At 50.7% G+C, this 22,350-nt stretch overlaps 1 protein-coding gene and 2 long non-coding RNA genes across 4 annotated transcripts in view; 1 reads left to right on the top strand and 2 right to left on the bottom strand.

Moving 5' to 3' along the window:
* The window catches only part of TMEM132C (transmembrane protein 132C), a 203,009-nt gene that overhangs the window by 168,751 nt on the left and 11,908 nt on the right, over window positions 1–22,350 (top strand). Inside the window, 1 exon segment of the mRNA NM_001197119.1 lies at window positions 10,616–10,759. Coding sequence (NP_001184048.1) covers window positions 10,616–10,759 — 144 coding nt within the window.
* On the bottom strand, window positions 3,900–20,908 carry LOC119877578. 2 transcript variants are annotated; one of them, XR_005379079.1, is made up of 7 exons: window positions 20,402–20,908; window positions 18,849–19,008; window positions 10,232–10,374; window positions 9,492–9,615; window positions 8,775–8,878; window positions 7,651–7,778; window positions 3,900–4,388 (listed from the first exon to the last, which is right to left on the bottom strand). It is a non-coding gene; the product is annotated as an uncharacterized LOC119877578 (long non-coding RNA). The 2 variants fall into 2 exon arrangements; XR_005379078.1 differs by lacking the exon at window positions 3,900–4,388 and adding an exon at window positions 5,519–5,787 and having other exon boundaries at window positions 20,402–20,907.
* Window positions 15,941–18,221, bottom strand: LOC111092525. Its single transcript, XR_005379080.1, has 2 exons — window positions 16,792–18,221; window positions 15,941–16,506 (listed from the first exon to the last, which is right to left on the bottom strand). It is a non-coding gene; the product is annotated as an uncharacterized LOC111092525 (long non-coding RNA).

Here is a 22,350-nt window from a genome sequence, read left to right as displayed (position 1 = left end):
GCTATTGCAAATTAGGGTGACTTGTCAGGCTCTGCTTGAGGTCTGCTCTTAGAATGCCCTCCTGTCTGCCTTGCTCAACTGACAACAATGGCATTGCAACCATCCCCTGCCCTTCCCAACATGCAGGCCACCAGCTAGCACCCTGGCCTTCTCATGGAAGGGTGCTACATGCAAGTGACTCAGGTTTGGCCAAGTTTAACAGAAAAGTCTCAAAACCAATAACTAAAACATAAGGAAATTTTATCTCACATACATAAGTCTAGGGCTACTCCTTAGTTATGGGAGATTTAGGCTTCTCTTATCTCTCTACCCCACCACACTCGGTGAGTGTTTTTCACTTCCAGGTTTGTCTCATGGTCCAAGCTGGCTGCTCACATTCCTGTATCTGTATTCTAGGTAACTGGGAAAAGGAAAAACAACAACAACAAAAAGAGTCTAGCTTCCATCAAGCAGATGTCCTAAAGTGCCACATAATATTTCCACTTACATTTGGACTAGAACTCTCCTCAAGCTTTGAGCAGCATCAGGATCACCTGGAGAGATGGATAAAACACAGGCCAATGGGCTCCACCTCCAGAGTTTCTGACTTAAGTTTGTGCGGGGTGTGGCCCAAGAGTCTGCATTTCTAAAGTTCCCGGGTGATGCTGCGGCTGCTGGTCTGGGCAGCACCCCGAGAAGCTCCCTGCTGAGACTAGATCCCAGGGTCGCACCTCGCTGCAAGGGAGGTTGAGCAGTGTAGTGTGTCAGCGGGGTCCTCTCCCCTCCCACCCCAGTCCCCAAACACTGTAGCTCCTTTACTAAAGAGGAGGAAGATAATGGAGACTGAGTGCTACAATGTCACTCATTTGTATTTCTTCCAAACCAAATCGATTTATTTTTCTAGCCCTTGCCTTTCTCAGGTTGCTTCTGGGATTCAGAAGCTTTTTTTTATGTTGCTGCATAGAGACACCAGACAGCCGCTTCTCTTGCTTCTTCCCAGAGGAAGGGCCATCCAGGAACTGGGTGCATGCTCCCTCTCCCTCGGTCCAAAGGCCAGGGGAGGGGACTTTCTGCTCCAGATGGGTGGGGAAGGGGGAGCCCCCTTGCCCTCCTGATTTGGGCCAAGACGCTTTTTCAGTACTCGTGAACCCTCTGCTGTCTTGGGAATTTGTGGAGGCTGTTTTGCCTGCCCACGTGTCTCAACTATTCCAATCTCTCAAAATATTATCCTGCCAGACAGACCTCACGACCATAAGGCAGGCAAGAATGGGGGGAAGTTGTCTTTCTTTCCTTCAGGAAGGGGGAGCTTCATCACCCCTTGGGAGGTCGGGTCCAGACCCCAAATCCATTGAGTCCTCAGTGCCAGCAGGCTCCCCTTTCTCACATCATGGGGTTCAGTGTCAGGGGTCTGAAGCCTGCAAGCAAGGCCCATTCCCACCGCTCCTGGGGGTCCTGCTGACGTTATGTCCTGATCGAATTGAAAGTTTAATTAAGCGGATCCTCCATTGACTTGCAAGCAACGCTAATTTAGTTCCCAGTTGTTAGGGCTGCATGCGCACCGTCCTAAAGCTGAGAGCTCAGGGCTGATCTGCTGACATAGGACGCTGAAATCCAGAGTCATGGCTCTTGGGCGTTGTTTCCTGGACGGAGCTAGTGTTCATGGAGTGGCCACCTTTGTGCAGAGCTCTGAGCCCGCAGGGGTTGCATAACTTCTCCTCAGGTTCTCAGAGGAAAGTGGGATTATTCCATTTCACAGATGAGGAAGACAAAGCACAGAGAGGGCAGGACCTGGAACGCACAACAGCAAGTGTGCAAACAACAAGCTGGGTGCTTTGATTTGTGTTCACTGAAGCAAGGAGGGTCTCAGCCCCCTGAATGCTGGCAAATGGACTCTCTTCTTGATTTCCAAACCCAGACCTTCCATCTCCCCAGAACCTGCCACCTGAGCCAGGGCCCCATCTTGTCGTGAGGATCTGCCGTCACGAGGGCCCTGCTGCGAGCCCTGTGGCATGTTCTTCCGGCTGACAGTGCTTTGGCCAACTTGGAGGAAAAAATTGACTTTCCTGCTTCTGTATCTTTCTCTGGGAGCAGGTCGTTTTGTAATGTCGTCTCCCACACTGCAGTCTGCAAGGAGCTGTAGGAGCTTCATATTATTTGGGTATCCACACCCCCCCTCCTGGAGCTAAAACTGCGTACGGGGAAACAAATTCCACAAAAATAATCACTACTGTAAAATATGAATCACTTATAAGATTAGCTGCAATTTGTACATCCCTTCCTGTTCCGTGAGAGTCCTTCTGCTTTAGAGTGTCCAGTGCTTTTCGTGGGTCCAGAGCATCCAGGACTCCTGTATGCAATGCAGATGATCACAGGACATACCTACCAGGTCTGGCAAAGGGTGCAGGTGTCCTGCAAGTGGTGGGACAGCTATCAAAGTCCAGCCAGGACACAGTGCAGCAGAGCTGGTTACAACTGTGGCAGAGAAAATCCATCAGGGTAGTGACAGGCGTTCATGTCCACAAGGATGTGGATGCACCGGTCCAGCAAAGCAGAAGGACTTGGCGCCCAGAGGAGCAGGAGGGGAATGGGAGCGGCCCCCACAGGATGAGAACTCCATCAATTTAGGGGAGTGACCCTCTTTCCAGGGACATGCATAGTTTTTTCTGGAAGGGGCTCCAGAGTGACATTTTAGGCTTTGAAAGGACACATACGGTATCTGTTACATATTCTTAAAGCCCTGACAAATTCCAAAACCATTCTTGGCTCTTGAGTCTATGTAAGAGCAGATTGCGGGAGGACCTGGCCCCTGGTTCTTGTTAATCGGTTTACACATGTCTAACATACGGTGAAAGGTATAGGCAAGGTTGTCGCAGACACCTTCCCTTCCTGCAGGTATTTAAATTAATCAAATTTTTAAGACTCAATTCTAAGACACAGCACATGGTTGCCATCTCTACCCTGGCACTGATGATGAATCAGTAAATTGTAGACTTCCATTAGTGGAGTTCACTCTGCACCACCTTCTTCGGGGAAGATGTTAAAGTCCCAGTCCACAATCAGAGGAGACCCCACAGGACATCCTGGGCTCTATCTGTATCCGTGAAGGGTGTGGATTCACCTCCATGGTTTCTCCCTCAAAGCCGGTGTGAGGGGACACACAGATTTCAGGGCAGCTGGTTCCTCTTACACCCTTCACAGGAGTGAACTGTGTCTCTGGCCACAAGCAAAGGAGGAAGCCTGGATTTGAGTTACTGGAAGCTAGCGAACGGTGTGGACGTAAACAAGAAATAGTCTCGTGTCCCCATCCAGTGGCTTCTCTGGAGTCCAAGGCAAGATGGGCCACCAGTCTATCACACCCATGCTCACCCACCACTGACCCATTTTCTAGAAGGAAAGAACCATATACACGCTGTGCATGATATATAGATCTTCCTATTTAGAGAGAGGGAGATCTCCAGGTCCACAGGCTGTCTCTCAGGAAAAAACTGAAGTGGCAGTCCTCAGGTAGAATTTCTTACTTCCTTGGGAAGTCTCAGCTTCGCATCTAAAAGCCTTCAACTGATTGAACCAGGCCCACCCAGGTTATCTAAAATAATCTGTTTTCCTGAAAGTCAAATGATAATGAACATGAATCACATCTGCCAAATTACCCACACCTAGAATCTAGCACCTAGATTTGTGTCTGATGGAGTAACTGGGGGCTGCCACCTGGCCAGGTTGATGCGTAATCACCCAAGTGTTGGCAAGAATTTCAGGAAAAGGCACTCTCCCGTACTGTTGCTCAGAATGTAGTTGAGAGCATGACCGTGTGCAGCAATATGGTAGAATCAAAGAGGAAGCATGTGTCTACCCGGCCCAGCGATTCCATGGGGACGAGGAGGTGCTGGAGAGCCTCAAGTGCATGCACAGAAGGAGAGAGAGAGGTCTTTGTAATGGCAGAGTCTGAAACCCCCTGAACTTCCATCAGAGGGTGAACAGAAGAGTAAAACATGGACAAGCCATATGATGGACACCTAGCTGCTCTTTGAGACAGATGGAATTAGATCAGCGGATTGATGTGGTCTCAGTGTAGATCTGTGCTTCAGCCAGGTGGATGCGGACAGATCAGAGAGACGTAACGGCGAGTGAAAAAAGAAGTAAGCAGACGGATGGAAGCGCAATATGACCTGCTGGTGTAAATCGTATACAACATATGTTTGTAAAAAACAAATGGAGGGAACAATGCTGGAGTTTCTTTACCTATGTGGGAATGTGATAAAAGTCTAAAATCACAAACTGCAAAGATGTGCATCGAGTTCCTGATGGCAGAGGCCTCTGGGGAGTGAAATCAGGAATCTGGATTGGAGGAGATTTGAGATTTCGAAGTGCTGAGCCTTTGTTGTCTCTCTTTTACAAAAGAGAAAAAAAACCTGAAATGAACACAAGACGTGGTAACATTCTGTCATTCTAGATTTTGTGTGTTCAACACTGCTAGCTGTTACCTTCTCTCTGTACACACGCACACACACGCACACATGCACGCCCCACAGAGGCCTGGGCCCTCAGTGTGCCGACTGCCTGGCCCGCACGCCTCCCTGGCACACGAGCCAGCTGCCCTCCTGGTCAACGCAGGCTTTGTTCCGAGCCTGACCTGCGCACGTACATATTATCAGGGGTAATCTTCACAACCACACTGATTATTCCCCAGGTTCACAGCCCAAGGAACAGATAGATGCTTGGAGAATTTAAATAATGGCCAGAAAGGGGCAGAGCCAGGACTCTCGGTTGCGTCCCAGGTTCTCAGGCCATCAGAACGGGTGTTCCAGTCCTGGTGCTGCACATTTAAACCTGGTCAGGCCGCCTTCGTGCTGAGCACCCTGAACAAGCCACTTGATCAGCTCTGGGCCTCAGTTTCACCATCTGTGGACCCAGGACACTGAGACTCTGCTTCATGGGTTGGGGTACACGTGGCAGCACTAGCAACACCTGGCATACAGCAAGAGCTCCCCAAATGCAACCCGTGGCTTTTATTAACAAGGCCTCCCAATGGCTCGCAGGCACATCTGCCTTGAAAGAGGTTGTTTCCACCCTGTCTGGAACATTCTAGATTCAGCAGGTCTTGTCTTCAGACTCTTCATGAGATTTGAACCCCCAACATTAGTTGAGAAGCCAGGCATCCGGCCTCTAAGCTATAGATCCCACTTCAGGCTGTGTGACCCAAGGGCGAGGGGGACTGGGTGCTTCTCAGAGGCCCCGCAACTCACCTGGGCCACACCAGGCAGGAGCCCGACCGTGGCCTTCCCAGGGCTCTGCTGTCCTTCCTTCTTTTGTGCTGAGAGATGGTCCACAGGCCATTGAGCCACCATCTTCAAGCAGTGATGGAGTGGTTCTTAGTTCGTTCTCAGAGTTGCCCCGCCACCACCACTCCTGGGTCCAGGAACATTTCTATCAGCCTGCAGATTAGACATCTGCCTCTGGAACCGTGGCTGTGTGCCAAACCCCCGCCCCCCCCCCCCCCCCCCCCCCCCCCCCCCCCCCCGCCAATGGCAACTCTCCGTCTCCACGGGTCGCTGTTCTGGACACTTAGTGTGGATGGAGCCAGGCACTGGAAGGCCTTCTGCATGGCTCCTTGCACTCTGCAGCATGGTTCCAGGGTATGCTCCCACGGTGGCCCGGGCCAGCAGGTCATGACTCCCCGTGGCATGGATGGGCCACACCGGCCTGCCCTTCTCTTCCCTCCTGGGAGCCCTTGGGGTTTCACTCATCCAGCATCATCAGGTCAGTGCACAGCCCTCAGTCTAATGTTCCAGAAGTAATTCCCTATTGGTTCTTGATTTAAAAATTAAAAATACAATTTGTAAAAATACAGAAAAAAAATAAAAATAAATAAATAAATTTAAAAAATAAAAAAAAAATACAGAAAACAGCCAAACCAATTTACATTTATGAGGGCAACTCAAACAACAAAGCAGTTTCTCCAAAGCCTTGGGCTTTCTTCAAATTTGAAATGACCGTGATTTAAAGTCCCCAACTTTACTGATCTTTTCAGCAAAGCAGCAGGTGCTGGATGGGGGCACGGGGAGAAAAAACAGGAGGAGGGCAGAGCAAACAGTCGGTGGCACAGGACACTCCATTGTGCGGGGACACCGGCCGGTGGGCCTGCTCTGGAGGCAGCGGGAGCCACAGAACAGGACACCGTGCTAGCAGAGGATGGGCTCCCTTCTGTGACACCAGGTGGCACACAGCTCACCTGCCCAGCGGCCCTGCCTGGGAGGTGCTCCCCTGGGTCCAGGTCCAGGGGCCTTGGGTGGATTTCCAAAAGCAGTACAATCGTCTGCACTTCAGCTAAATACTGAGTTAGCCTTGACTGAAGAGGGATTTGGGAGGACAGCCAGCCATGTGTACCTCTGTCTGCTGTGTCAGTACCACACGTGGGTGTGCACACACATACTGCACAGAGACACACACATGGCACATGGGCACATGCATACTACATACACATGCACACGTGCATATCACACACATACACATATGCACAGAGACACACATAACACATGGGCACGTGCATACTGCACACACATATCACACATGTGCACAGTGTACATGGGCACACATACATGCATACCATGCACACATGCCTACTATACACATATACTCACACGCACATTTTGGCTCTAGGAAAGCTCCCCTCAATCCTGAAACATTCCTCTCCTGGGTCCTTGGGGCCAGACAAATGACCTCTCCTGCCCAACCTGCCCCACGTGCCTGGTCCATGCCTGGGTTTCTGTGTTCTCCCTGCATCCACAGTGTTTGCTGTTGCTTTCCATAATCCCACAACGTTGGAGAAGTGGGAAGCTACAGTCCAATCTGAAAACAGCTGACTCACAAGGACCAGAGGGTAGAGCAAGAGTTTCTACCTCCTGACCTCTGGAATGGGCCAGGCCCACCTTAGGGAGACTGCCAGGGCTCCTCCCTGAGGACTCCGTCCCACAGCTCCAGATGTACCCTGAGACATGTTTTCCCACCTCTGTCTCCCCCAGAGTCTGAGATCCACCAATATCGCTGCCTCTTGTAACATTGCGCTTGTTTTTATGTCAACAGAATCTGTCCCCCCTTTCTTCATGATGGCACAGGCTGCTTCTCAGATCATGATAAAGGACTTGTCTTTGCCCCATTTTGCAGCCTTCTGGTCTACCATAATAAAAGATTGCAGGCTGGGGCTCAATCAACAGAATTTTTGTGGTTCCAGAGGCTGGAAATGTAAGATTGAGATTCAGTAGGTCTGCTTTCTCCCAAGGCCTCCCCTGGTTTGCAGACGGCTGCATCAATGGTGTCACTTGCCATTCTTACAAGGACACCAGTCCTGTTGGATTGGGCTCACCCTTATGACCCCACAGAACCTTAATTACCTCTTGAAAGATACATGCTATCTTTAAATACAGTCCCACTGAGGATTAGGGCTTTGACATATGGATTGAGGGTGGGGGGTACAATTCAGTCACAGCACACACACAGATCCTGACCTCGAGAAATCCCAAAGTCTACACTGGAGAGCTAAAAGAAGCATCCAGTTCATCAGGGGAGGGTGTGCATAGCAAAAACCAGTATCAAAATGTGCCCTAAATGCTCACGAAGTTATTATAGGCACACTAACCAGGTCCCTGAAATAAAAATGTTCAAAACTAAACTTACCATCATAGGCTCTTCCTCCTGCTGTTTCAGCAGACAGTCTCCCTTTGCGTCGGTCAGGAGCAAGTAGAATGTGTGGCAGTAGCAAGCAGCCCAAGTTCTCCAAGTTATCCAGCATTTATTCTTATCTCCTTAAAAATATTCATTTATTTATTTATTTGAGAGAGAGCACGGAGGGAGGAGCAGAGGGAGAGGGAGACTCTCCAGCAGGCTCCCTGCTGAGCACAGAGCCCAACATGGGGCCCCTGTGACTCTGAGATCACAACTTGAGCTGAAACCAAGAGTTGGATGCTTACCCGACTGAGCCACCCAGGTGCCCTACTCTTACTTCTTGCTCGGCCTCTATCCCTGGAGTTGGTCCATAGAGGGGCCCCTAACTCACAGCCACTCAGAGCCTCAGGCTGATGGAGCAGCTACCATCTGCAATAATTCTGGTCACTCTGCCTCAGGAAAAGTCCCCACAGGAACATGGGTAACTGCTCTAGACCAGGAGTGACACATGGGGTCCAGCTCACAACCAACTGGCCAGAATTAGTCATGCGGTTCCCACCAACTGCATAGACTCTGTGTGGGAAACACGGTTTCATGATGTGTCCCACGGTGGCCAGAAGCCAGAAGGCAAGGGGACTGTAGCTCTGTCCACATTGGCCAGCCTCGTGGGACACAGTGCAGGCAGAGGGGATCTGGAGGGACCCACAGAAGACACTCAGCAGGTGACCTACACCCCGGCACCTCTCCAGCCGGGCCCACTGGCTGTGCTACCTCCCTGGTGGCCACAATTCAAATAGGGATGCTTGACTCAGGCCGAGCCACTGACACCCAACGCCTCCTCCACCCATGTGGAATCTCCATGATTATTCATTCTCTGCTCCTGCAGTTTTTGTTGGCTGGTGAGATGTACACCATGTCCACCCAGTCTGAATCTTGACACAACTCAGTGTAGGGATAGGAAGTGTTAGGTGGAGGCGTGTGTGCATGTGTGTGTGGGGGGGCATGTGTGCACCTGCAGTGACCATTAGGAAGCTAATCACAATTAATCCACAAGGGAGTTTGCTGCCTTAATGAAGCCATTAGCCAAAGACCATTCTGAGAGAGAAAATGTAAAGGCTGAGCTCTGAGCACATTACCTGTAATGAAGCTGAAAATGGACTTGGGGAATTTCTGTGGTATTCTTAGCATCTGTAATGGCCAGTGTGGGAGCCGCCAGATTGCAGCCCCGGCGCCAGGAATCCTGTGGACCCAGGAGAGAGCCAGCAGAGGGTTATTTAACTGCTGGCTGGTGGGTACAAGCATCAGAGAGAGACTGGGACTCTACTTATAACGGATGACTCTTTCAACTGTGCTCCTGTTTAATGCAAAAGGTCATTTCTGTGTCAATTGCTTCCCTGGAGAAAGAAGTGAGAAAACCTCTTTCCTTACAACTCCTGCTTCAAAGTAGAGCAGTGCTTCTGGAGACGGACTTTAGGAGAAACTGGCCCAAAGGTAAAAGGTGCTAATAGATGTCCCAAAGCCACAGACCTTTTTATTTTTTTATCTTCATTTGGCCATAAAGGGAAGGATGACAAAAGTGCAAGCAGGTAGTGCCTCCAGACTCAAAAGAGAAAGTGCTTTCTTTATCACTTTGAAAATCACTGCATGTGCGGGACATGGGATGCTAATCATTTTGCATGAAGCCAGTATGAGCAGGGTGAGCCAAAGTCCCCACAACTGTGATGGAATGGGCTCCCATGGGCAGCAGAGGAAGATCTCTTTGGTTTGCATGAAAGACAGTGCCCTAGGGGTCTGGTGTCCATCACCCGGGGGTAGTGATCCTGGGCTTCAGGGGAGAAAACTGACTGACTCACTGATCCTGTGACAGGCATCCACTGTTGCTCTTGTTCCCTGTGTGGGAAGCTCTTCATCTCTCTTCTTCCAATAGTGACCTTTTGTCTTAGGTAATGGTGTGAGTCACAGGGGTGCCATCCTCCCCTAGACAAAGAATGGATGGGCATTTTACCCCCATGAGCCCAACCAGACTGTCCCCCCAGAGAACTTAGGTAGGTCGTCTGCCGAGGGACTCTAGAGGAGAAATGATTGAAGCTCTTCACTTCTCCCCACTCCCTTTCCAGTTCTCAATATCTTGGAAGCTGGCTGAGGGTCTGCATTTCCAAGGCCCACTCTAGCTTTTCCTTTGACCCTGGGGTTGCACAGGATCCAACCGAGAAGAACCTGTGTTTGTTTCCTATTGCGGGTACCAGATGAACACCAACTTAATAAATTACAGCTCAGGACATCAGAAGTCAGAAATGAGTCCTATGGAGCTAAAATCAAGGTAGCAGCAGAGCTGGGTTTCCTCTGGAGGCTCTAGGGGAGCTAGCTCCTGGGGACCCCCACCTCTCTCAGGTTATGATCCTATCTTTCTGATCTCTGCCTCTGTGCCTGCCTCACCCCTTCTTCCTCTGACCCTCGTGATCACCTCCTAGGAGACTCTCATGATTCTGCTGGGTCTGCCCCAGGTAACCCAGGGTAATCTGCCCACCTCAAGATCCGTAATTTATTCACAACCGCAAAGTCCCTTAGACCATATGTAACAGAACAGACTCACCCATTTTGGAGGTTAGAGGAGGGGCATCTGGGTGGGGAGGCACATTTCTCAACCCACCGCTGCACCTTCTTGCTCAGACAAGCCGGAGTTCGTTTCTGTTGCCTACAACCCAAACCTAACCGATGCATCACTTTACCTGGTCTCTGCAAAAGGAGAAAACGTATTTTTCGACCATTGCCGTCGGTAACCAGGAAGATGATCATAAATAAATTGTTCAGTGTTCTTGGAAAATTATCCCCCCAAATGGCCAAGCTCCCAAGGTGAGTGCTACAGGGTCTTGTTCTAAATAAGGACAGCCTGGCAGGCACTTTGGGAGCTTCCCCCTGGGTGTTCAAGAGCACTGACTAGCTCCCTTGACCCAAGCATGTCTGGTTCTTCTGGCAGGACACGGAAATTCTGAACACTGCCATCCTCACGGGAAAGACAGTGGTCCTGCCCATCAAGGTGGTCTCTGTGGAGGAGAACAGTGCCGTGATGGATATCTCCGAGTCGGTGGAGTGCAAGTCCACAGACGAGGATGTCATCAAGGTAAATGTCCTCATTAATCATCTGGATTGAACTGATGGGGACTTCTCTCGGGCATCCCATTCCCTGAAGAGTTTCAGCCCCCACCTCACAATAAGTTCATTTAGTCAGTTTATGGACACCACACTTCCAGTTGAGTTACTAAATTTTTCCATTTCAGTCTTTCTATGTTGGCATCACTCCAAACCCAGTTTTCATCAGGTATGCTTTGGACTGGGGCTCAAGCCCCAAATACTTCACAGTAACCAAGCAGGTGATTGCAGTGGGGGCGGAGTAAGCCAGACGCAGCCTGGGCTAGAGGGGCAGAGGTATTCAGCTACAGTTAATCGTGGCCATGAGTAAATGTGAGTTCAGTATTGCTGGCTCTTCAAGAGAAACTACAGATTTGGATTTTATGTAAAGATCACTTGTTTTTCATCATCGGCAACCAATTACAATTTTTTTAATGGGTAAAAAACACATCTGCACTGTGAGTCTGGTCCATGGGGCAGCTATTGAAACCACTGATAAGACAGACCATGAACCATGAGTCAAATCCAGCCCACTCTGTTGTGTCAATAAAGCTTTATTGGAACATGACTGCTTAAACCTATTTTTATATTGTCTATGGTGGCTCTTGCAAGGGTCACACAGTTTTGACAGAGACCACCTGACCTGCAGATCTAACACATTTGTTATTTCATCCTTCCAAGAAAAAGGTTGCCTAGAGCAATCTCTGCTCTAGAGCGTAAGTTTCCTGAGGGAATGACCCTAATGTGTGGTCTTTCCCACCAATATTTGCTGTGATAATATACCCACAATGCTTGTTCAAGAATAAGACAGCATAAAAAAAAAAAAAAAGAATAACACAGCATGAGGGTTTCTCCAAACCAGAAATGAACCACTTCGTCTTTCTCCATATGTTTTGTAATCCTGCAAACACACCCAGAAGAAAACATAAAGATCCAAAGCAAGCAACAAGATAATGCTTTTTTTTTCTCAAATGGGTCTGACACAGCATCAGAGCAACACTCTTCTCTGGTGTTGAAAGCAGCACATGTAAGTAGAAGAGAATCTTACAAACTGCTGAGTGTGGGGAATGGGGTGGAAAGATCCTTCCCTGAAAACCACAGGACCCGCCCAGCCACTACCGCTCACTGCACTCAGGGCCACAGTCACGGGGGGGCATGCAAGCCATCTAGGTTATGACAACCTTCCAGCAGCAGCAAGGGATCCCAGCAACACCAGCATATTCTCAACATCTCAAGGAAGAGAGCTTTTTCCTAATTCCCCCAAGAGTGATTTACTGGCAGCCCCAAATCTACAATGCCTTATGGGAGGTCTGAAAAGAGCAGGGAGGGCATGAAGTTCTGAACCATACTGTCCAAGAGAAGTGCAACGTGAGCCATGCATGTGGTTTAAATTTCTCCAACGGTCACATTCAGAAAAGAAAGAACAGGTGAAACTAATTGTTTTATTTTATTTTAAAGATTTTTATTTATTTATTTACTTCAGAGAGAGAGAGAGCACAAGCAGGGCGAGGAGCAGGGGGTGAAGCTGACTCCCCGCTGGACAGGGACCCCTATGTGGGGCTTGATCCCAAGACCCTGGGATTGTGACCTGAGCTGAAGGCAGACGCTCAAGTGACTGAGCCACCCAGGCATCCCAAAACTAATTGCTTTAAATACATGTATTTAACCCATTATATTGAAAACATGATCATTTCAACATGTGATCAATATAAAAATGATGAGTGTCATGTCATATTTATTGGTACCCAGCCTTCCGAATCCAGTGTGTATCTGATGTGTAGGGTATGTGTCGGTCTCCCTGGCTGCCGTGGCGAACAGCTCCTCTTTGGATGGCAAAGATCTGGCCTCAGGGAGGAGTTCGCAATGTCAGCACTACCAATGCTTTGTGCCAGGTAATCTTCATTAGGGGGCTATCCTGTGCACAAGAAGTGATCCTGGCTTCTACCCAGCACATGTCTATGGCACTCCCGGGGTGGTGACAACCACACGTGTCTCCAGACAGAGAAGCATCCCCTGGTGGGCAGAATTTCTGCCATTAGAGCCACTACTCTCAGGGAACTGCGTTCTGTTTCTTGCTGGACAGTCACCTCACTTTCTTGTGGCCAAATCACCTCATTTTCTTGGCAAGGCCAAAGTAGGGAGAAGGCACTTGGTTGGATCTAGAGCCAGCCCCCACTCTGCCCCATCCGCAGTCTCATCCCCAATCCTTGGCATCTTTATGACCGTTTTGCAAATCCCCTAAGAGCCAGGACTCCATCCAACACATGGAAGGACTTAACTCTGACCCTGGTTGGCTCAGGGAATCCCTGGATAGCCCTATGAGGTAAGACGGGGCTGCAGGTGGAGCACCGATGGGCATAATCTGGGTGGTATTCACAGTGTGGCTAAAAACATTAGAATTACAACTTATCTACTTATGTAGACTTCCGTGATGTTTTAGTAAATTTACTGAGCTGAGTAACTATCACCATGACCTGATTTTAGAATATCTTATCATCCCATTTACTGTTAATCCTCATCCCCACCTCTAGCCCTGGGCAACCACTAATCCACTTTCTTTCTCTATAGATTTGCCTTTTTTTGGGCATTTCATATAAATGGAATCAAACAATACGTGGTTTCTTATTAAAACAGTTTGGTGATCATTTTTTACACATCTCTCTTGACACATCTATGCATATCCATATATAGAGCTATAATTTTGTAAAAAAATGGGATCACGAAACGCAAACTTTTTTTAACCACAGTTTTTTAACTGGAAAATCTATACACAGATGCCTACAGCACACCTGCCAGCCCCCCCAGCCCTCCAGGGATCAGTGTTGACCTGCCCGCCCTCCTTCTATGCCTTTCTCGACACTGATAGGATCATGTACATAGAAGGGTGGTGCGTCCTGGTGTGCCTTGCAGAGATGGGCCACAGCATTTACACAGCTTTGCCTGTTTCCTCCTTTCCCCTCTGCCCTCATGTGTCCCTGACTGGAGGGCATCTGGGAAATGTAAGTGGCCTAGTGCCGAGGCTTCTGGTCTACAGGGCGCTCAGTGCTCAGGGTTTGGGTTTGCAAGCATCACAATGTGCATTGAGGATTGCTGGATTCTGGGAACTCCATAAGCGTCTGTGGGTTTCCAATCTAGAGGAGAAAGAGCTGTGTCCCAGGAAAGGCAGGGTTCCATCCAAAAAGGTCTCATGAACAATAACAGGGAGGGCATGCATGACAAGGTCAAGCATCCCCAGCCCCCAGAACCACCACAGAGTGTCTGCTGTGCACATCTGTCCACACGTCAGCTTCTTTGAGACAAAGACGTGTCCTGCAGACACAACAGAGCACAGGGTCCTCTCAGAGCTCTCTGCCTTGTGGTACGTGAAGTAACCGCATCCTAGCGGCATACATTGAATCACGTGCTGGTTCATTCCGTGAAGTGTGTTGGCAATTTTCTAGGGCCTGTCTTGGTACTAGGGACTCCTTGGTTTTTCCTGGTGACATTAGCCAAAGCGATGACCTCCCTTGATGGAGCCAGAGGCCAAGAGGAGGCGATGAAGTCTGAATTCTCATCTCCGGCAAGCCTGTGCCCCTGCTTCTCCCAGGAGGATGTGGCCCTGCAGTTGGCTATGAAGCCAGCAGGTAATTGGCAAGGAAATGGGCACCTGCTGTGTGGAAAGCTTAAATGGAGTGATCCCAAATCAGAAGAGGAAAACACCTGTCGGATAAATACAGTACACTTGCTCGAGGCCCAGACCGGCTGGCCTGCTGCTGCATCTGATGCCTGAGCTCCCAGAGGGGAGTCAGATGTGGTCGCGGCCAGGGAGCCTGGCCCCAGGGCTTCAGGACACCCCGCCCAAGTCGGCCCGTACAGCCTCTGCTCCTCACTCCTGGTGACAGAGTGGGAGTGCCAGGTGACGGCACTGTGTTCAGGCAATGGCGGCTATTGCCCCCCTGTAGCTCTGCCAGGCTGGGGGGGGGGTCAAAGAGAAGCAGTGGGGCACCCAGTCCCATCATCACAGGACCGTCTATGCCTTGTGTCCTGGATCCCAGGACTTGAGGATCTCAAGTGACATCGTGGAGGGAGGTCAGGCAGATGGCCCCCTGGGGGGTGGGACTGACCCAGGGCAACAGCTACTGGAGGGAGGTCAGATCTGTTTCAGGCTATCACTCTGGAAGCTTCTTTCCATGCTCCTCCTCAAGGCATGAGAAACCAAAGCCCCTGTACACACACTTCTGGGGTTAAGTCACCCTGTCTGCCCAACCCTCTGCAGATTCCCCATCTGCTGGGCCTGGCGCCACCTGCCCACCCGTCGTGTGGGGGCACTGGGCTAATTCCTACATTTGCAGGATTTCTCACCCAATTCTCCTGGCAGCTGTGAGATGCCATGGTGTCCCTACATGGCGCATCCCAGCCTGCTTCCCTGACGCACATCCACCCACCACCCTTGTGCTTCTACAACAGACCCAGCCCTGTTTTGGGACTGTGCACCGTGTAAGGGGGCAAAAGGGAGCCCTGCTCACCATCGTGAGCACTGGGCATTTGCTAGGAGAACAGATACTGTATTCATCCTTCTCAGCACACACACGTCCACACATGCAACAAGAACCATGTCAGCAGCAGTGTGCGCTATTGAGCTGGACCGTGGGGATTGTCTCATGGTGTGTGTGTGTGTATCAAAGCATCAGGTTGTGTGTCTTAGATACATCCAGCTTTGAGATGTCAAAAATTTCTCCATAACATTTCAGAGAAAACCAAAGGGTTTTTTTTTCTTCAAAAAGAACTATGTTGGGGCACCTGGGTGGGTCAGTGGTTGAGCATCTGCCTTTGGCTCAGGTTGTGATCCTGGAATCCTGGGATTAAGTTCCCCATCGGGCTCCCTGCTTGGAGCCTGCTTCTCCCTCTGCCTGTGTCTCTGCCTCTCTCTCTGTGTCTCTCATGAATAAATAAATAAAATCTTAAAAAAAGAAAAGAACTATGTTGCTCCTAAATTTCCATGTAAAGAATGGCACGTGCTGAGGGGCCCGAGATGCAGCTCTGCTCTTAAAATCACATGAGTCGTTGTGCATGATGATGTGACACTGACTCCTACTGAGAGAAGGAGAGGATTGAGTCTAATAAGTTTCTTGTTGGTGAGCGCCGTGGCTCGGAGACGTCACAGAAGGAAGAGCCATTCACAGACCCCAAGAAATGTCTCTATATCCACTGTTCTTTTTAATTCAAAAGCAAAAGAACAGAGGTAAGTTTTCACCAAATTGGCAAAGATCATTTTTAAAAAAGAGAGGAGCATTTCTGGAGTGAGACCACTGCTTTCCATCCAAGTCCAAGGGCCACTAGCTGTGTGACCTTGGAGAAGATGTTCAGCCTCTCTGTGCTGCAGTGTCCTCCCCTGCACAGTGGCGTGTGTGAGGATGAAAGTACATGTGCGCTCAGCGCAGAGTCTGGCATACAGCAGACACTTCATAAGTGCTCGCTCATCTCGTCGTTTCTCTCTCCTGGGATCTTCCTCCCCCCGATCCCGCATGGCTGCCACCTTCCTGCCAGTGATGATTCCGTCTGACAAACGTCACCTCCCAGAGAGGTCTGCTCTGTGCTCGTTCCCCATCATGGGTCATTCGTCCACTTTGCTCGTGGTGTGGGCTGCCCACGGTGGCTTCCTTGCTTGCTTGTTCTCATCTGTGGCTGTCCTCCCGAAATGGAACCTCTGGAGAGCACTGTCCGACCTCTCACGTCCCATCTCAGCACTAAGACATGTGCCTGGAGCAGGGCAGGGCACAGAAGTGGTGGCTGAAAGGAGTCCTTGTTCGGTGGACGAAGGAGACACAGTGTAGGGCGGGCGGCATCTGCCACACATCCCAGGCAAGTGTGCTCCCTGCCACACTTGGAGGCCACGTGGACGCTCTCCTCCCCTTCCCTGAGCCCGAGTGCCCCAGTCAGCATCACAGCCCAGCCTCCCCTCCCAGCCTCTCCCTTGGGCCTTCTGGCCTCCCAACCCTGCCCTGTCCCCCCTCCTCCCAGCCAGGCCTGGCCCAGCATAGACACCTCCGAGAGGACAGGTTTCCTGAGCCGAGACCGCGTGGCGCTTCCAAGTCTTGGCAGCGTTCTGCACTGTCAGCTGGATAAAGTGCACGTAATCGCTGAACAGACTTCCAAGGCCGTGGGACGTGGGAATCCCGTTTGGCCGCCACAGTGAGAGGCAGGAAGGGCAAAGAAGGGAGGTGCCCAGACCTCACCCCAGAAACACAGCTGGCCTCAGGCCCTGCTGGTCTCCCTTCCTTGTCCCACTAAGATGTCAGAAGAGCCACTATGACACCTTCAGTGATGCTGGAACCCCCGGCGGGCACCAGGCCTTCCTGAGATGGAGCGCCTCCCTACGGCAGCCGTGGAGGAAGGCTGTCTGCGCAAGAAGCCAGAGGGGCCAGACGGTTCATGGGAGACAGGACATGGAGAAAGGAACGGGGTCCGAACACCCAAAACTGGGTGACCACGCAAACGCTACTGCTCCAGGATGAGAAGCGCTCCAAGGAGGCTCCCCAAAACCACTGTGCCCCTTCCTGAACCTGGGAGCAGGACTCGCCATCTCCTCGTCCTCCCAACCCCGGCCTCACTGTTTCCTGAGGAGGAGAGACAAAGGATAAGATGCCAGGAGTGGTGACAAGGCAGGGAGGAGCATGGAAGCTCCTGAGAGTGACAGGCTGGTGCATCTGCCCCTGAGCACTTAGCAGAATAAGCCAGGCAACTGTGCTGCATAACCAGTGGTCCCAACGTTCATGTGGTTTTAACACTGATCGTTTCTTCTTGCTCATGCATTTGCAGGCCAGTTGGGGTCTGTGGGCTCAGCTAGGGTTGACCATTCCCTGCAGGTGGGGCTAGGTTGGGCTCCTGGGTCTCGTTCCAGGGCCAGCTGAACGGCCGCAGCTGCTTCAGGGAACTGCCGCTCATGGCAGAGTGCACAAAGATTGCCCGAAATGTGTGGCACCTCTAAAGCCTGGGCTGGGACTTTTCAGCTGTCTCTTCTGTTCACATTGTCCAGGCCAAAGCTCATCATGGGGCCCGGTCCACCATCAGCAGGAGGGGAGAATAGAGACCACCCACAGTAGGAAAGAGGGAAGAATCAGAACCAAACAGCTCCATCCTCACAGAGCCAGTGGGAGCAGAGGGTTGGGGTTGACTATCTGTGTGGCTCACTGACTACCTGCTGTGTGATGCTGGGGAAGTTACATCACCTCTCTGTGACTTTGATTCTTCACTTGAAATGTGGGTATGACTCAAAAGATAAAGTAACTCCCTCATGTGTTCCTGACCAGAGTTCACTGAGATCATCCATGTGAACTCTCTAAGTGGCTCCTGGCTCAGTGTAAATGCTCAGTGAGTGTTTGCTGTTACACAGCATACCATCACCAGTGAAAACCCACCTCCTCGCGTGCATCTGTGCATACATACACCTGTGTGTGCACCTGTGCCTACATGCACCTGTATGTGTGTGCACCTGTGTGTGTGTGCACCTGTGCATGCATGCACCTGTATGTGCATGCACCTGTGTCGGCACCTGTATGTGTGTGCACCCATGCATGCATACACCTGTATGTGTGTGCATCTGAGCATGCATATACATGTATGTGCATGCACCTGTATGTGTGTGCACCTGTGCGTGCATGCACCTCTGTGTGTGTGCACCTGTATGTGCATACATCCTTGTGTGCAGCTGTTCATGTGTGTACCATGCACCTGTACATGTGTGCCTCTGTGCATGCATACTCCTGTGTGTGCACCTGTGCACAGTGGGGGCACTGTGGGACCTGGTAGGCCTCAGTGGCCCCTCCGGCAGGAAGTGTGTGGTGAGCCTCATATCTGAGCACTAGGTACTATTTTAATCACTGAAAAAACACTGAAAACCAAACAAAGCAGTCAAAAATCTTTGTCATCCCAGAGTTTATGTTCTAGAAAGAGAGGACAAATAATAACCACAATAAATAGGTAACATTCATAGCATATGTGAGGGTAATACATGATAAACTAGAAGAATAAAGCAGGGGAGGGTTCTGGGGGAGTTGTGATCTGAATAGGAACGTTGGAGAAAAGGCCTCTGAGAAGCTTACCTCTGAGTAAGGCAGCATCTGTCAGCCTCAGCACACTGACATTTAGGATCTGCTGATTCTTTGTTGGGGGCTGTCCATGTAGTGCAGGATGTCAAGCAGCATCACTGGCCTCAACCATTAGATGCTAGTAGCACATCTTCTAGCTGTGACAATTCTTCCCCTAGTTGTGACAACCAAAAAGATCTCCAAGGATTGTCAGATGTTCCCCAGGGGACACAGTGGCCCCCTGTGGAGAACCACTATCTTCATGACCAAGAGGACAAGAGGGACAAATCGCACAGATGAATAGGGGAGGAGCCTTCAGGCAGAAGAAAAGGCAAGTGCAAAGGCCCCGTGGCAGGAGGACCACCACCCAGAGGCACAGTGCACAAGGGAAGATGTGCAGAAGATGCACGGGAGAGATTGCAGGGGTGCCTCAGGGAAGAGCTTGTACTTCTCTAGGGATCTTGCTAGAGTTTAAGAGGGTTCTGTGATTCACACAAAGTTTTCAACATTAAACCTAGACTAAGAAGATAGGAAAATGCTGAGAGAAGGTCTCTGTGTTGGAAATTCCTACACATCCTTTCAGATCTCTCTATCTTCTCCTCCCGCCCTGGGAGGCCAGCCTTTGGGGTCACTTTACCAGGCCTGGCCATCCCCACTTCCCCTGGGGGGCTGAGGCCATGGGAGACTCCAGTGGGCAGGGGGCGAGGGGAGAGACGTCAGTCTCTGGGCCCCTTCCCACAAGCTTGGAGGTTGACAGTGGCTGCGCCCTCCAGCGAGGTCCTAGCTCCTGGAGGCAGGTATCCCCGAAGGGGCAGCGCCCCTGCTGGGTTCCAGTAGCTGTCCCTCGCCTGGCTCTTGCAGGGGTGGCAAACTGCACCAGCATCCGGGGCTGCCATCACAGATGACCACACACTGTGGGGCTAAAGTAATCCTGCTCCCCCACAGTTCTGGAGGCCGGAAGTCCAAAACCAGGGTGTGGGGAGGGCCCTGCTCCCTCTGAAGGCTCCGGGGTCTGGAGAGTCCCTGCCTTGCCTCTGCCCATTCCCGGTGGCCACAGTCCTTGCCGTTCCCTGGTGTGTGGCCGCATCTGTCCACCTCTGCCTGTGCCCCACATCACCCTCAGGCGCTTGCCTCTTCATCCTCTTCTCTACCCATGCGGACACCAGCCCTCCGTGGCCCACGGTAAGCTGGTATGACCTCACTTCAGCTGATAACTGCAAAGACCCTAATTCTAAACCAGCTCCCATTCTGTGGTTCTGGCTGGACCTGGATTTTGGAGATGCTCTTTGACCCTCTACCCCTGTATCTCTGGCGTGCTGTGCTGTCTCTGTTGGTTTCTGTAGCCCTGCCCACACCTTTGTAAAGAGTTTCTTTGCCACAGCCTCCTCCAAGTCACCTGTAGCTTCTGTCTCCTGCCTAGATTTGGACCGATCCAGCCCTTCTGAGTGGGCTCACATAGGATGGGCCAAGATACAGGGCCAGTGCAGCTTATAGAGAGGATGTGGACGTGATACCTATGGGACTCGCTGGCCAGTGGCCTCTCTCAGCCCCTTCCTTTCCCTGCTCACCTGCCAGTAGGAACAGAGATGACCCTGAGACCCCGAGGCATGAAGGATGACTTCCAGGGCCACAATCTCAGGATGCCACTTGTGAGGGCAGCATCATCAAAGTAGTCTGTTGAATCTGCCATCTGTGGCTGTCATCAGTAGGTGGCTCACCCCACCTCCCCACCGCGGGCCAGCCACCAGGTCAGCGAGCCGCAGCAGCTCCCCGTTTCCTCTTCTACACAATGCTGCTGGTAGCTCCAGAAAGGGCCAAAATAAGGAAGGCATATTGCATGTAAGAACACATTGCTGCTTCACAGGACCGTGCACTATTTTGTGTGAACAGGGCAAGTCTACGAACTCAGGAGTGCAAGAAATGTAAATCTGATATTTTTGTATCTGAATCTAATTTCTATTTCCAGCCTCTGGGCTCCTAAGCGGCAAAAAAATGCAAGGAATTTGATTTCCAAGCTTATTGAGATGCTAATTAGAGATCCAGGTGGAGTTGTTGAATAAGCCACTGGGTTCTGGAGATAGAATTCTGGGAGTCAATAGCACAGAGGTGCTATAAAGCATCATAACTGAATGATTATAGTACTGGAAGGAATATGTTGTGGATGGGATGTCTGTGTCTCTCACACCCCACTTCCTCAGTTGAGACACTAACCTGCAATGAAATGGTATGAGGAGGTGGGGCTTCTGGGAGGTGGTGGGTCATGAGGGTGGAGTCCTTATGGATGGGATTATGACCTGACAGCAGCGTCCCCAGACGGCTCCCTTACCTTTTCTGCTGTGAGGACATTGTGAAAAGCTGGCATCTAAGAGATGGGATGGGTCCTCACCAGACGCCGGGCCTGCTGCCATCTTCATCTGGGGCTTCCAGCCTCTGGAGCTGTGAGAGACAACTGTCTGTTCCTTAAGCCCCCAGTCTGCATTACTCCCTTCCAGCAGCCCAAATGGATTGACAGGAAGTAGAAGGTGCCATGGAAACAGAGGAAGGGGAATTGCATTATTTCAAGAAGTGCTTCTCCACATGTGGTCCTCAGACTCCGAGCCTCAGCATCAGCTGAGACCTTGATAGAAATGCAGACATGGGAGCCCCACCAACACCTGCTCAGTCGGAAACTCTAGGGCTGGGCCCAACAGTCTGTGCATTGACCCTCCCTCTTGGATTTTCTCAAGTTTGAGAACATGCTTGGCTGCTTTTTCAGACAAAAGTTGCATTGGATGTCAGTGGTTGACCAGCAAATGGCTTTGCCCTCCCCATGGAAAGTGGTCCCCAAGTGGTTCCCCGTGGGAAAGAAGCAGGTGCTGTCATCAGGAAGTCGCCAAGGCCCAAATGACAGCAGAAGATGTCAGCTGACCATGTGCTGCTTCACCAGAGCAGTCCGGCCACTGTGCGTTTGGACCGGATAGTTTAAATGTCAGAGTGGGCAGAGGCCAGCAGGCGGCTTTCTCGGTGGGAGGCCCACCCACAATGAAGGATGAAAGAGTCCCAGAAATGAAGCCAAGGAACTAAATAGATTCCTGTGGGGTTTTCGGTTCCTACTCTGCAGATGAGCCAGCTCGTTTTGTGATATTGTGGTTCTCACTTCTAGCCACTTAGGAGATGATTAATGCATCCCGAGACTTCCCCAGACATTTATGACACCTTCAGGAATAGCAGTGACAATGGCTCTATCAGGCACCGCAACTTCTTACCCTTGGCATTCCTCTTAATTATTTATATATTCTGGAGCGGCCAGGTTCCCTCCCACCAGAGCTCAAGAAGGTAATAAATGAGTAAAGTCAATGGTCTGTAAATTACAACATTGATTAAAGAAGTGATTACTGATATAACTCTTGCTCGGCTATTATGCTAATGCCTGCCCAGATCCAGGACAGTGTTTACATGCTAATGGCAAGTCTGGGACAGCAGCTAAAATTGGTTTCCACCCTTAATCAGTAGGTAAACATTTTTAAACCACTCTTGA

Source organism: Canis lupus, chromosome 26 (genome assembly GCF_011100685.1).
Source record: "Canis lupus familiaris isolate Mischka breed German Shepherd chromosome 26, alternate assembly UU_Cfam_GSD_1.0, whole genome shotgun sequence".
NCBI classification, from domain to species: Eukaryota; Metazoa; Chordata; class Mammalia; order Carnivora; family Canidae; genus Canis; species Canis lupus.
Note: the sequence above shows the minus strand (reverse complement) of the source record. Positions and strands in the feature narration are given on the sequence as shown.